This window comes from Rhipicephalus sanguineus, chromosome 2 (assembly GCF_013339695.2).
Source record: "Rhipicephalus sanguineus isolate Rsan-2018 chromosome 2, BIME_Rsan_1.4, whole genome shotgun sequence".
Taxonomy (NCBI): Eukaryota; Metazoa; Arthropoda; class Arachnida; order Ixodida; family Ixodidae; genus Rhipicephalus; species Rhipicephalus sanguineus.
Genome location: NC_051177.1, coordinates 39,871,266 through 39,885,249, shown reverse-complemented (window position 1 = coordinate 39,885,249; position 13,984 = coordinate 39,871,266). Strand labels below are relative to the sequence as shown.

The 13,984-nt window shown below is 47.2% G+C and overlaps 1 protein-coding gene across 4 annotated transcripts in view; it reads left to right on the top strand.

Moving 5' to 3' along the window:
• LOC119382793 (Down syndrome cell adhesion molecule-like protein Dscam2) overlaps nucleotides 1-13,984 on the top strand; it is a 277,145-nt gene that overhangs the window by 245,716 nt on the left and 17,445 nt on the right. For all 4 annotated transcript variants that reach the window (XM_037650646.2, XM_037650644.2, XM_037650645.2 and 1 more), the window contains exons 15-19: nucleotides 3,242-3,373; nucleotides 7,605-7,772; nucleotides 10,625-10,695; nucleotides 11,265-11,502; nucleotides 13,021-13,119. In XM_037650646.2, coding sequence (XP_037506574.1) covers nucleotides 3,242-3,373; nucleotides 7,605-7,772; nucleotides 10,625-10,695; nucleotides 11,265-11,502; nucleotides 13,021-13,119 — 708 coding nt within the window. The remainder of the gene's footprint in view (nucleotides 1-3,241; nucleotides 3,374-7,604; nucleotides 7,773-10,624; nucleotides 10,696-11,264; nucleotides 11,503-13,020; nucleotides 13,120-13,984) is intronic.

Sequence of the window (13,984 nt, the reverse complement as noted above, 5' to 3'; positions counted from 1 at the left end):
CTGACCCGAAGGTCGCGAGATCGAATCCCGACCACGGCGGCCGCATTTCGATGGAAGCAAAATGCTAAAGCTCCGTGTGCTTAGGTTTATGGGCACGTTAAGTACTGCTATGTGACTGGACGTTTCGTGTTATTTATAGCACATGCAGTGTTCGTGTGATTACATTTTATGTGAGCTATATTGTTATGTGACGAGACTGTTCCTTGTGTGTGAGTGTTTTTCTCCTTTTTTATGCAAATGGACTATACATGAACTCTACCTAGCTAATCTTTTACGTATGTTTCTTTTTCTGTTCGTTGCTGTGACTTTAGCGTATACTATCATATGGGAAAGGAGTAGCTCGTGCTAGACAAAATTGCGAAAATCTTCTGAACGGTATACCATTTAATAAAAAAAAACCAGGTGGTCGAAGTTTCCGGAGCCCTCCGCTAAGGCGTCTGTGGTAATCATAATTTGTTTTGGGGACGTAAAACCCGGACAATGTATGCGCGGCTGCTCATGCAAACGCCATGATGACGAAGTGAACGATGTAGACGCGCAACTCGCGCGTTTACGTGCTCTTGTTTAACTCGAGAGTGTTTTATGCTGGGGATCACCAAGACTTCACTGACGTATTTCCGTCACGGATATGACGTTGTAAAATACACACTAACAGACGACAAAGAAAAGGTTCCGTCACCGGGTATCGAACCCACGACCCCTCGCTCCACAGCGCGCGGCGCGAAGTGATCCGGCCACAAAGCCTGCGGTCTCCTGCACACTAACGGCGAGCTATTTCTATACACCATTTACCGCTGGCGGTTCGCAGAGCTCGGAGGCACTTGTTTTAGTTATCACCAGTGAGGTGGCGCGAAGGGCACGCTTTAAAGGCCGTCGCCCCGCGCGTTGCGATACGCGCGCGCCCCCACCTGTACTTTGCCCTACAGGGCGTGGTCGCCCGTGCGCGCGCGCTTATCTCGTGATGGAGGCGGGTTTTACCTCTTGTGCTTTCACCGCAAGTATACGTTGAAGTTACAGAGTGCGCGAAAGTCACTTCGCTCGCAGCAGCAGCCGCGTTTGCTAAAGGAACGCGCTGCTCAAACACAAAGAAGGAACAACTGTGGCAGTTGTTAGTTCGTGTTCGTACTGTGTTCGTTCCTTTCGTGCGTCCTTCGTGCTCGAGCAGCACGCTGTAAGTTTCGAGCTGCTTGCCGTTCTTCGCATGACATTCCACGTTTTCGCTATCGCATTCATTGCTTCGCCGTTGCGGTGAAACAATGCACAATAAACGCTGAGCTACCTCTGGAAGACACGTTTCACTTTCGTGTTATACCGATTCCTATGACGGAGGAATCAGTCATGTTTTTTAACGCGATAGCGTTAGAGAGCTCGTTTTGCAGAAATTCCGCCGTCGGTGTCGGCGTCGCTTGTAAGCGAAAAATCATCCTTGACTGAAAAATCGAGAAAGATGCAAATAAAATAAACAATAAAAATCTTCGGTACCATTGAGAATCGAACCCGGGCCGTTTGCGTGGTAAGCAGGTGTCATACCAGAAACCTACGATTTTCTTGCAACTACTTCGGAAAAAACACTACATAAATGCCATGTAGTGGAAGGAGTCTCCTTAACGCATTTTGTTCGGCAGGTGTCACGACGAAAATGAGCCCATTCGGCGAGGCCATCAAAGTACATTTTTTGCGCGACGCTATGCTTCGAGAAGAGCCGGGATAGTGCAGCCATCGCCGTTAAAAACACACACGAACTTTCAAAGAGCTCTATAAATGGACAACTATGTCCATCTAGCGGAAAACATATCATGCCAACGTCTTCTTTTATGGCCTCGCGGCGTCCCCGCCATCTCGGAGGCCATGCTCCTTTCTAGAGGAGGCATTGATCAAGCAAACAACAAACATTAGATAATGTGCTGCCATCTGTGAGGCATTGTGAGAATTATGTCTCGACTCTAGCACAGGGAAGTGCTTTAGATTGAAAACCTGTACCAGTGCCTGTACCATTACTATAGATACATAGCGCGTGTGTGTGCAACAACACACATTAATAAGTATGCACTTAGTGGTTAAAGTGCGCACTGGGGGCCGGATTTCGCTATCGCGTTCAACTCTTAAAGGCGAAGCTTAAGGGACCCCCAATATTTGTTTTGCGCGAAGCCATGCTTCTAAAAAATCATCAAACAGCAAACATTAGGTAATGTGCCGCCATCTGTGAGGCATTGTGCGAAACATGCGGAACCATATGCTCTGCTGTAGTCGAGACATGTTTCTCACAATGCCTCGATGGCAGCACATTGCCTAATGTTTGCTGTTTGTTTGATATACTTTCCGCTAGCTGGACAAAGTTGTCCATTTTTGGAGCTGTTTGCAAATTTGTGTTTCTTTTTAGCGGCGATGGGTGCATTAGCCCGGCTTTATTCGAAACACGGCGTCGCTCAAAAAACGTAGTTTGATGGCATCGCCAATGCGCTACAAATCGCCGAATGGGCTCATTTTCTTCGTGACACCTGCCGAACAAAATGCTTTAAGGAGACTCCTTCCACTACATGGCATTTATGCAGTGTTTAAGCCTGTACCATTACTATAGATACATCGCGCGCGCGCGCGTGTGTGTGTCTGTGTGCGTGTGCAACAACACACATTAATAAGTATGCACTTAGTGGTCGAAGTGCGCACTAGGGACCGGATTTCGCGATCGCGTTCAACTCTTAAAGGCGAAGCTTAAGGGTCCCCCATTTTTTTCGTTTTTTTTTAGCTCACGCGAACCTCGCAAAGACGACGATTTCTGAGCATAAAGACAACCGCAGCTGGTTGGAATATATCCGAGCGCTACGGCCGTCCCCAATGGCACACGTAGTCGCTTTTCTGGGCCACGTACACGGCAGGCACTCCCGAAGAAGAAGAACAGAAAAAGAAAGTATTCAAGCAACACGTCTAGTCTGTCTTCGCTAGGCTCGGTTAGCTGCGCGTGAAGTAACGTTCCACTACCTAACGTCGCACTAACTTAACAAGTGGGCTCCGCGTCTAGCTGGCAGTGAACCATTCAACGATAATAAAGACTTCGCGTAAACAAATGAATCATGCTTCTTGCGCACGCTACGCAAGAGCTCGTTTATTAAGCCGGGTGAATCTTCTTGTTAGGTGGATCGATAAGGGGATAAGGGCTTTATTTGTAATATCGGCGGTTTTTACAGCGTCGCGTACGGCGAGAGCACTTCTCACTCATCGACCGGCCTTTTTCGATACTCAGAGCCTCCTGACGCCCCCCAGGACCTGAAAGTTGTGGAGACGGGCAGCAGGAGCGTCAAGCTGGAGTGGACGGCTCCGTACAGCGGCAACAGCGCCATCACCCACTACACGGTCCAGTACAAGGACGATGGATGTAAGCCGCGCCGCAGATTACCTTCATTTACTAGGGTGACGCTTGTTTGTTGGCAAAGCAGAAAAACATATACATAATATAAAAGGAGGGGGCGCGTCTATGCAAGCCAACGTCTTGAGAAGCCGCTTCATCACTTCTCCTTTTCCCGCTGGTTGTTCAGCGCGTTGTACACCCGTAATTTTACCGACAAAAAGAGAATGAAAACACATACAAGACTACGCTATGCGTACGTGCGGCATGCCACTTACTGATTTCTTTACAGGTACCTCGCAGGTCTTCAAGAAGGCATCGGGGAAGGGGAGAAAAACGGTTACACAATCGGAAGCTGTGTAACTTAAAAGCAGAAAATGCATCAGTAAAGTAAAGAGAGTATACACACGACGTAACAACAATCAATATGAAGATATACGGGCAGCAGGCTGTAGCTAAATTGTCTCATGGTGATGATGATGATAATATTTGGTGAGCAAGTTAAGTGAAGCAGAAAAAAAAGCATTAGAGATCTCAAGCGGCAAAACGTTCGCTTAGAAGATTAGGAAATGCACTGTGTTTCAATTGGGTAGCAAAAATTTTCCCGGAAAGCGTTCCATGAAAACCAGCAAAATTGAACTGTTTATGGACGAATTCCCGGCATGCCCTTGGGTTATCTTCTCTTACTTTGGCTTCAGTGCTGTCACGCGTCCTTCCCTCCTACGCTTTCCTTATGTTGCTTTTGCGAATGCCGCCTCGAACAAGCTACTGCTCGTGTGTTCTTGGGAAACCTTCACTCTTGAGGCCTAATTTCTGCTCCAGCAATTCTTTTTAAACTTCCTCGTGGGAACCCGACATATGGCTGGTTTCGCGACGTATCCACCATGGGCTTTTCTTTTTCCGTTTGTTTTTTTTGCTTAGCATTAACACACACAGAGGATGCGCTATATACAAAAAGAAATTCGACAAATACAGATAAAAGCTATCTCGGTTTCGGAAATAAAATATCTGCAAGCGTCACAGTACCCTAGGTAACTCATTACAATGATACTTGCTAAAAAGAGTGACGAAATTCGGCCACTCATCTGCAAACATTGATAATGCAATCAGTCATCGGACAACTCTATTTAATGTCCTTGGCCGCACCCGAGATAAAGTGAAGTATCAATACGGGCCATGCTGCAAGTTTTACATGTCACATGGCTAGTCTGAAGACTAAGGATGTAGCTGTGTTGACTAGTAGCATCGCCTAAATATCGTTGCTCCGTCATCGTCCTCAACACCAACTGTCGTTCCTGATTTTTTTTCCCCTCAGTGCAGAGTAAGACGTTAGAGCGCACAAGAGGGGAGTGACCTGGGGTGCTATGCAGGATGGCCCGAGTTTGGCGAAACTCGGAAACTTTCCGAGCGCTGGCGACACCCCCTCTTGAACGAGCTAACATTACGAAATGGTCAAATCCATCCCTCAGCGCGCGCTGCGTACCAGTGGTTACGATGGAACGCGGTGTCACGTCAAGGGCGGTCGACAAAGTTGGGTGGTGTCTTCAAACCAGAGGCATCTTTCGTTTGTTTGTTGTGCCACTGAGTGCAGAAGTGCACCCATGCAAGAAAAGTGTCAGAAACCTTTACTAATGATATCTTTAGAGGTACGGGCTGCTTAAATTCATTTTTCAAGCGTTTAGTGTCTGCACTAAGCATCCTTTAAAATAATCAGCACTGTGGCCTCTGAGATTAGTTCCAACTGAGCGCCTTACAACACCGTGGCCGGAGCTAATCACCGAGACCACGTGTATAATCATCATGGTCGGCCTGTACATTGTAGCGCGTTGCTTCGCGCACCCTCTTCGTCCTCTTGTTCATCGTCTGCTCGCTCCCCGAGCACGTGTGCCCAGCTGATTAACTAATTTTCTGGGCGGTATACCTAGCTAATTAGGTCAGCACATGCTATGATCAAGCTAATTAAGCCAGGTCATATTAAGACACAGCTAATTATGAGACTTCTTTCTAAGACCATGCTAATGAAACAGTGCAAGGCTAAGACCGAGCTGATCAAGACCACGACCTACTGTACTCCTGACCTGCCCAGATGTCCCATCTCCAGCGCCCACGTTCTAGTTCATAACTCCTGCCGCTGGGGACGTAACCTACAAGCATTGTGGCACTAGTCAGCACCTGTTCGCTGACGACAGCTTTAACGCTCGTGGTGATGTTTCGCCAGCGCAGAGCGCTCATATAATTTATTTATTATACATAAAGGCAAAATACTTGCAAATAAAAGTGCGAAAAGTGAATTAGAATTTTTTTTGTACTTAAAAGGACACATCCGTCCTACACTATGCACGCCTACGGCTTCTCACGTTAGTCAACCAGTGTGCAGTAAATACTTAAACGCACTGAATAGACTGAATAGCTTACTTGACCCTCCGTCTAAGTTTGCCGAAACAGTCACATAATTCCGGCAGTTCTTCACATAATACAGGAGTATTTACTCCAGAGGCGGCCAAACGGTCCCAGAGTAGCAGACGAACAGGTCATAGGTAGCGCCACCTACGACGAGCGGTTGAACGAGAGCGGGGACGCGTGCTCCCATAGGAACCCCGCTCTCTGGGCAGGTCAGGAGTACGGTAGGTCGTGATCAAGACCATGCTACCTAACACGACGCTAATTAGGAGCGCGCTAATTAAATCCAAGCTAATTACGACCTTTCTCACTAAGGTCATGCTAATATTACGCTAATCAGCTCTACAGTAATTAAGACCTTGCAAATAAGCATCAGGTAATTGATGTCGTGTTAATTAAAACATTACCAATTAAGACAGAACTATATTCAATATCATGTCAATTAAAACCTACCTCATCAAAATTGAGACCGAACTGACACGGCCTTCATTCCGAAGCAGACCGAGCAGACTGAGTAAAAGAGCCACGTAAAAAGCTGGAAGAAGCTAGGTGATCATAAGTTCGCCCTGATGGCTCCAGCCTTGCACAAGTAGCGCAAGCTGACCAAATTATCTTGTATGCAAAGAAGCTGCTGCTTAGCGTCCACCGCATGAAACGCTTCACAGTCTCACAGGCACCATGGCAGTCCCGAATTGACCTGGGGCCTTCTTAGAATCACCGAGCTTGTACCCGATTTCACACGTCAATCAGTTTGATTTATAGACGCCCGCGGCGAAGATCGGGTCCGCCCACCGCGTTTGCTCTTGCCGAGGAGCAGTGCTCACGCCGTAGCGCCAGCGAGAGGAACGATTCATCTATGAGCTTAATCGCACAGACTATGCACACACGCACGAAGAACTAAAGGTTATATCATCACGTGACTACGATGTCTCGCATTCAATTTCACCGCGCTCACGACGTACCACTCACAACCATAAAGCAAGCGCCCCTGGATGCATTTGCGGCGAGAAGTGTTACTATTTGCTTGTTTGTGGAGAGATTGTTTCTACCGATTCGTTACTGCAGAAAAAGCTTCAGTCGTGTAATGTAATTAGCAATAACTTGTCCAATTATTTATCTGTAATACTCGAGAGAAGCGAAACAAGCAGCATGAGAGTGCTGCTGTGAGCCCTTGTTGCCTTCGAGAGTGGAAATTTCCATGCTGCAGGTGGAACGAAAGAACTTGCCCGAAAGAGGACAAACGCCCACGAACACGCCTGTGGGAGGCGGGATGTTTGCTGATTCTAAAGCCCTGGTTTAATTCCCATGTGATGCTTCGCTGTGAAATTGTTCTTTTTTTTTGTCCGCACATTGTTTAACCGTACGAGCTGTTGTAACTTATTTTAGAGCGTCCCGCATTCGTTATGTAGCGGGCACTGCTCTTCAAGGAATATGTACCTATTGTACATAACTGTACGGCCCTCGATGATTGCCTGTTTGCGAGAGGTTGCGCTGCTCGGCGTGACCAGGCCCATCGAGCCCTGCTATTCTTTATAAGTATGAGCAAAACCGATTTGTAGTCGCTTTTATAGACATTTTTCCACGTTACTACTTATTTGTGTCCCTGCCTGTGCTATTTTTTTACTTTCCTGTTTTGTTTTTCTATCTTTCGTCCTATCATTTCCTTTATATTCCCCCTTCTCGAAAAAGCAGTTAGGCGTGGTGCCCCTCAAGGTAAACAGATGTCAGCTTGCTTCCTACCGATTTCCTCAGTGTCCTTGTGTCTCCAAATAAAATAATAATAATAATAATAATAATAATAATAATAATAATAATAATAATAATAATAATAATAATAATAATAATAATAATAATAATGCAGCAAAGTGGCACGCCAAGATGATCAACCTGAGCACGTCGGCCACGGAGACCACAGGCATCGTGCGCGGACTGAAGCCTGCCATGACGTACCACTTCAGGGTGTTCGCCGAGAACCGGCTGGGACGCAGTGACGCCAGCCACTCGGTCAAGGCGACTACGGCCGAAGAAGGTATGTATACGCACATGCGAGTCGAGTAATTTTCGCCAAATTCTCATGTAATCACGGTGCATGCTTCGAAATAACCGTAAACATTAGAATGTCTTTATGACGAAGTGAAATACTTCGCTATACTGGTAAGTTCGTCATAAAGTTCACGCAACGTAGCACTCGGAATATAACCGGGACGTAAGGCATCCTTCGTTATATGTACAAGTCATTTCGTTCTCTGCGTGTTCTCGCAGTACGGGCGTTCAACTGTGTCTCTAAAGGTTTCTATTAAAAATATTTCATCAGACGAGAGAGACTTTTATTGTCAAATGTTCCTGATGTTTACATTAGCAAAAAGAAAGCACTATAGGCTTCAAATGAAAACCAGCAGGTACAGTCATCCTGAACAGGTTATGTGGGTGGAGTTTTATTTATTCTTAGGTGGCAACCGACTACACACAGTTAAAAAAAATCACGTCATGTCCACGAAGTGAATGATGATTGAGGAGCTGGCTCGGAGAAGATCGGGAAAACCCGTGAATCTTCCGTACAAGTTCTCTGCAATCATACGAAGACGTGATGCACGTTGTTATATATACATATATACACAATGTTTTATTAATTTACACTTTTGATGAACTATATACACAATTTACAATTATATACACATTGATGGACTATATATACAACATTATTGTACAATGTCCTTTATGGCGAACCTGTGCCCGTAAGCTCAAGAATTGTATCCTCATCAAGAATGTCCCTTGCTAGCTGTTCCGAACTTCGTCGGTGTCTTCTTCCCCACACCTCTAGTCTCGTGCCGGTCACACTTCTACTCTCGTGCCGCTCCCGTAGCGTAGCGTGGTGGCGCGCGCAGGCCGGCGTTGCATGGCGCGCTTTGCCAGTTTGTGTGGCGCTAAGTAGCGCGCGCGTCAAGCGCCGTAAGCTACAGTTGGGTATTGTATAGGTGGTTTTGACTGCGTTAATATCATCATCAAGACGCTCGAAGAACAAGAGACCGCTACATGCGAGCTGCGCCTGTAGCGGTCGCCTCTGGAACTAAGGTTACGCTTACGGCGCGGGACTTCGCCCCAGCTTAAGAACTTGGTGAGCCAGCTCCTCAAACAATTTGTCACAGAATATCTCCTTCAGACACGCATTATAATTGACTGTTCATGAATGTGCGAAACTAACACTTCCATGCCAATGCTCTGGAGACTCAAGCTCAAGCAAGTGGAAATGTTAGAATAAATCATTTTACAGCAATTAATCGCGATATAATTATCAAATTATTGTACAGTCAGGCATGCCGCACTTCTTCATAAAACGAATTCAAGCACCCGCTAAATTTACATGCAGTAGTAAGCTGTTGGTGGCAAGCATTCCTAACAAGGGAAGAAAATGTTTCAAGAAAATGTTTAATTTACCGTAAGCTCAGTGTTCGTGGTCTCTTGCACTGGGGTAGCCAGAAGTGTGTGTGTATGTGTGTGTAGGGGGGGGGGGAGGGATTCAACCTTTCCATTGTCAATCTTTCTTTTTTCAATTTTGCATGGATATACACGCACACATACAAACACACGCATCATATACATGAAGGGTGGTTACCCCTAACCCCCTTCCCTGAAAGAAATACCTGGCTACGACCCTGGTCTCTTCCTTGCCAACATTGCATGGGAATGGCAAAAGTAAGTAGCATGCGCAATGGAGGACGTAATGTCTGAAGGGAATATAGTCGATTTCGAAATCACGTATATTCACGTACAATTGATGGTGCGGCCTGCAAAAGTAACGAATTATACGGGAGGCCAATTTTTTTTTTTTTTTTTTTGTGTGGGTGTGATGAAACGGTGGACGATTTCTGAGTGCCCTGTGGGAGAGCTCGACTTCAGCTGTCCCTGGCTGTACAGGAAGCCTGCAATATCTGAACACTTGTGCTTAGAACAAATGAAGAACGCTTAAGAGCACGATATGTATGTTCCCGACAGAGAGAATACAGATTACAGGAAAGGCAGAGAGGTCAGTTATAGAAGCATTGTAAGTGTGATGCGTACGATTGTTATTGTTTTCTTATTCATACAGCATACGTGCAGGTGTGAGGGTATAATATACGTCAGCGCTTACCAGGTCCGTAGCGCAAGGATGTCAGAAAATATTCTATGCAGTTAGATAATATGACACATGCCTATGCGACCTGTAATCTCTCTGCCATTGCTAAAGCTTCCCTCCATCTCCTTTCTTTGTTCGTCATCCGTTAACCCCTTCGCACCACCTGCGTAATGATGCAAATCAAACGCGAGTCTGATTGATTCAACTCCCTCCCTTTCCTCCTGCTCTATGATATGCGACTTTTATGCAGATCTGTCGCACATGACAACACTGACGTCACGCAATGTACACTGTAATCATTTAAATGGGCTTCGTCTTCCTCACTTCTATAATGTGTTTACGCAATACGCAGTTCCCGTTAAAGCAAAGAAATCATAACTCTTATAGAACTGCGACGGAATAAGAACGCGTGCGCCTACAAATACACCGGCAGAATTTTATGTATTTTACTGAAGAACTCTTGTCTCTCTCTGTGACTGAAGGTACTTGCTACAGCAATTTCAAGTCTCTCTCGCATGCTGTGTAGGTCAGTAAGCGCTGTCGCTCATAAATCGCATCTTTCTGCGTGCTTTGGTGGAACTCGTCATCTCAAGTTAGAAAAAATATATTTAATCTCTGGTTCCGATAACACTGCGTGCGTCTTTGCCAAAGAAAGCGAGTACAATTTGTTCAAGCGAGTTATATTTATGTGGGCGACCGATCTTGCTGAAATGTCTTCGCCAATACTCATTTATTTTTTTTTACCTTCTCTTCCACGACTTTCGCAGCGCCCGGAGGGCCTCCAACAAAAGTCAGGGCACAACCATTGAGCTCGCAGTCCCTGAAGATTACTTGGAAGGTAAGTAATATATGAGACATACACCTAATTTGCGAAATGCTATGTGGCTTAGCGCGGTTGTTTATGAACACGCGTAGTACGTGAATTGAGAGGACCTCAACCGATGAGGCAGATGGCGCTAACTTGTAGATTGGCTTAGAACTAACGCTGATGATATTTACAAGCGTCAAGGCAGTCGATGCTAGAATGAGTAATATTAATAATAATTGTTGGGTTTTAACGACCCAATACAAAGATATGAGAATGAAGAAAGCCGTAGCGGAGGGCGCCGGAAATTTAGACCACGTGGGGTTCTTTAACATGCAACTAAATCAACTACATGAGCTAGAGGCCCGTGTACTTAGATTTAGACCGCATTTCGACCCCAGCGAAAAGCGGCCGCCGTGGCCGGGATTCAATCCCGCGACCTTCGGGCCTGCAGTCGAGCACCATAACCACTAGACCACCGCGGCGGGTGATGCTAGGATTAATTCAATCGACATTCAATTTTGTCGCACGTCCCATATGTCAAGAAAGAAAAGGGGGAGGAGAGTGTGCGCAGAAGTTTCTTTGGTACCGCCATGACGCAGCCGCCGAGCAAGGAGCTCCACTTTGGCGCCATCAAGGGCTACTACGTGGGCTACCGCGTGGCGGCCTCATCGGACCCGTACATCTACAAGACGCTCGACCTGGGCGCCGAGGGCCGCGAAGAGTGCGTGCTCTCTTCGTTGTCACGCTTCACGCAGTACAGCGTCATCGTGCAGGCCTACAACAACAAGGGCGCCGGACCACCGTCCGACGAGGTGGTCGTACAGACACTCGACAGCGGTAGGTGTTGTAACCCTGACAGTGGTCACGCGCTACGTGACTTGGTTTGCGATCGAAGCATGCATATGTCAGTACGGGAAAGACAGAAGCGAGTATATTACATGGTAAAAGACTGCGCGTTCAAACACGGACACAAGAGAGAAGTCAAGACACCACAAACGCTGATCACGGGATCGAATAGCGGGCAAAATGTAGGCAGTTAAGGCGGAAAGTTGGGCTAGTTGGTTTCTACGTGGGCTAGCATGGTCCCGTGTTTCTTCACCTCGTCCCCGTCTCCTTTTTTTCGCTAGTACCATGATTTTTTTTTTAAATGTAGGCAAAATGCGGTGTTAGGGGTGTCTTGACTTCTCTCTTGTGTCCGTGTCTGCATGCCCATGAATACTTACCAATTAGCTCCGCTGTCTATTAGATGCGAAGCACCTCATTGACTAGCCTGTGTAACGCTGTCCCTCCGTGCGTCCGTACGAACGCGCCGTAACGCGCTCCCCTCGCCGCAGGTGTTGGAGCGGTGCCAAGTAGGTCACGCCGCAGCTGCGCGTTGACGTCACGCTCCCCTCGCATTGCGCGCTGACGTCACTCTCTCCCTCGCCTGCCGCGCGCTCGCCGCAGCGCCCGCAGCTGCCTCCTCGTCCGTTCGCCCGCAACACCTGCCACTAGCGCCGCTCGCTCCGCTACCGCGACCGCCGCTCGCTACACCGCCGACTCGTCGGTTCACGCGCAATAAACCTGACGCGCGCTTAACGTACTCGTTGAAACATGTGTGTACGTGTCACCTCTCTCTCGCTTCACCCTCTCCACCGCTCGCAATGCTCGAGCGCACATCGAGTGTTATAGTCGCGGGAGACTTCAATGTTGACGTCAGCGGAGGAGGAGGAGACTGGCTCGTCGATTACATGCGTGACGTGCACTCGCTGAAGTGCGTGTCGACTTGACGGAAACTACCCACCACGATAAGGGGAACGTCCATCGATCTGGTCTTTGCCAACTTCGACGTCGAATGTCTGCAGGAACCTCTGAGCGTGCACTTCACCGATCACAAGGCCGTGGTAGTCAAGGCGAAACGCGCGCCAGCTCCGGTCCAGCGCCCGTGTCCGCTCTGAAGAAACGACAAGACCTACGCCAGCCATCGCTTCAAACGAATCTTCCAGCGCTCACCGCAGCACCCCTGTTAGCACCGTTCAACCCGTGACACTATCCGTGCGCAACGCTGCTGCTTCGCATCCCATCAGGGTTCCCTTTGGGAAGATGGTGTTAATTTTTATTATTAATATATTTACTAGGTGATGTGCCATAGAATGGTTGACAGTTACTCGCGTGGTAGGCCACCTTCTTTCTGCTTTCGCTGCAAGGTTGCCTTGGGCAGCGTGATCATGCACAATGGCTCCTTACAATGCGATGCTGTTCATTGATGTGCTTTCCGCGGTTTTTGTTTCAGTTAGTAGGCTCGCCTTACGTTATCTACTTATCTCATCACTCTGAGATATCATTTCGAAGACACTCCCCTCAATTCCTCAACAGATCCACCATCTCCACCTTATCTCCAAGTGGACGGGACATCTTTCACCTCCGTTTCTCTCAAGTGGGACCGCGCTCCTGGCGACCCAAACCCCGTCACAGGTACGCTCCGCATGTAAATTCTAGGCCTAGAAAGTACGTCTACACCAACGCCAATATGACGTCGAAAATTATGAAGACAAAATCTTGCGACATGCATTGAGGAGTTATACAGCAATCGCTTTGCCGGTCACACGAACAACTCTTGCGTATTTGTTGATTATGTCTAATCATTGTCGTCTCTTTGTCGCTTTACCGCAAATATCGCCCGTTAGGCAAAGCTTCCTCTGCAATTAAATACACTTTTCATTCAATCATATTTCCTGTTTGTTATACGTCGTACCACGATCCTTATGCAGCTATAATTCTTCTGGTGAGAAATTTCGCGAAGTGTAGTGAGGGCTGTAACGTTCCTGATTAAAGAAAGGACAACCGTTTTACCTTCGAGAACCGTGTGAGGGCGCTATGGCCCGCGGTACTTTGCTGTATTTCCTAACGGTCTCGATATCTGTTTGTTCCTATCTCACGCCCGTTACGAGTATAGATGAGCGAACCCGATTTATGCACCGATATGATTACATCAAAAAAAGGAAGAGAAACGTAGAGCGAGGCACGGTTTCTTCCTAATCATAATGACATGAAGCCAACAGACAATGAAGCCAAGCAAAACGAGGGGAAACTAGACACTCTGTTTCACATTACTTGAATAACAGGCTAAACATCGCACACAATTATCTGAGACACATCGTGGCAAGGAAACCACAAAATTCGAGAGATGACGCAGTCGTTCATTTTTCCGCAGTGGCTTAGTGGTTATGGTGCTTGGCTGATGATACCAAAAGTCGCGGGTTCGATCCCAGCCGCGGTGGTCGCATTTGGATGGAGGCAAAACGCTAGAGGCCCGTCTACTATGCGATTTCAGTGCACG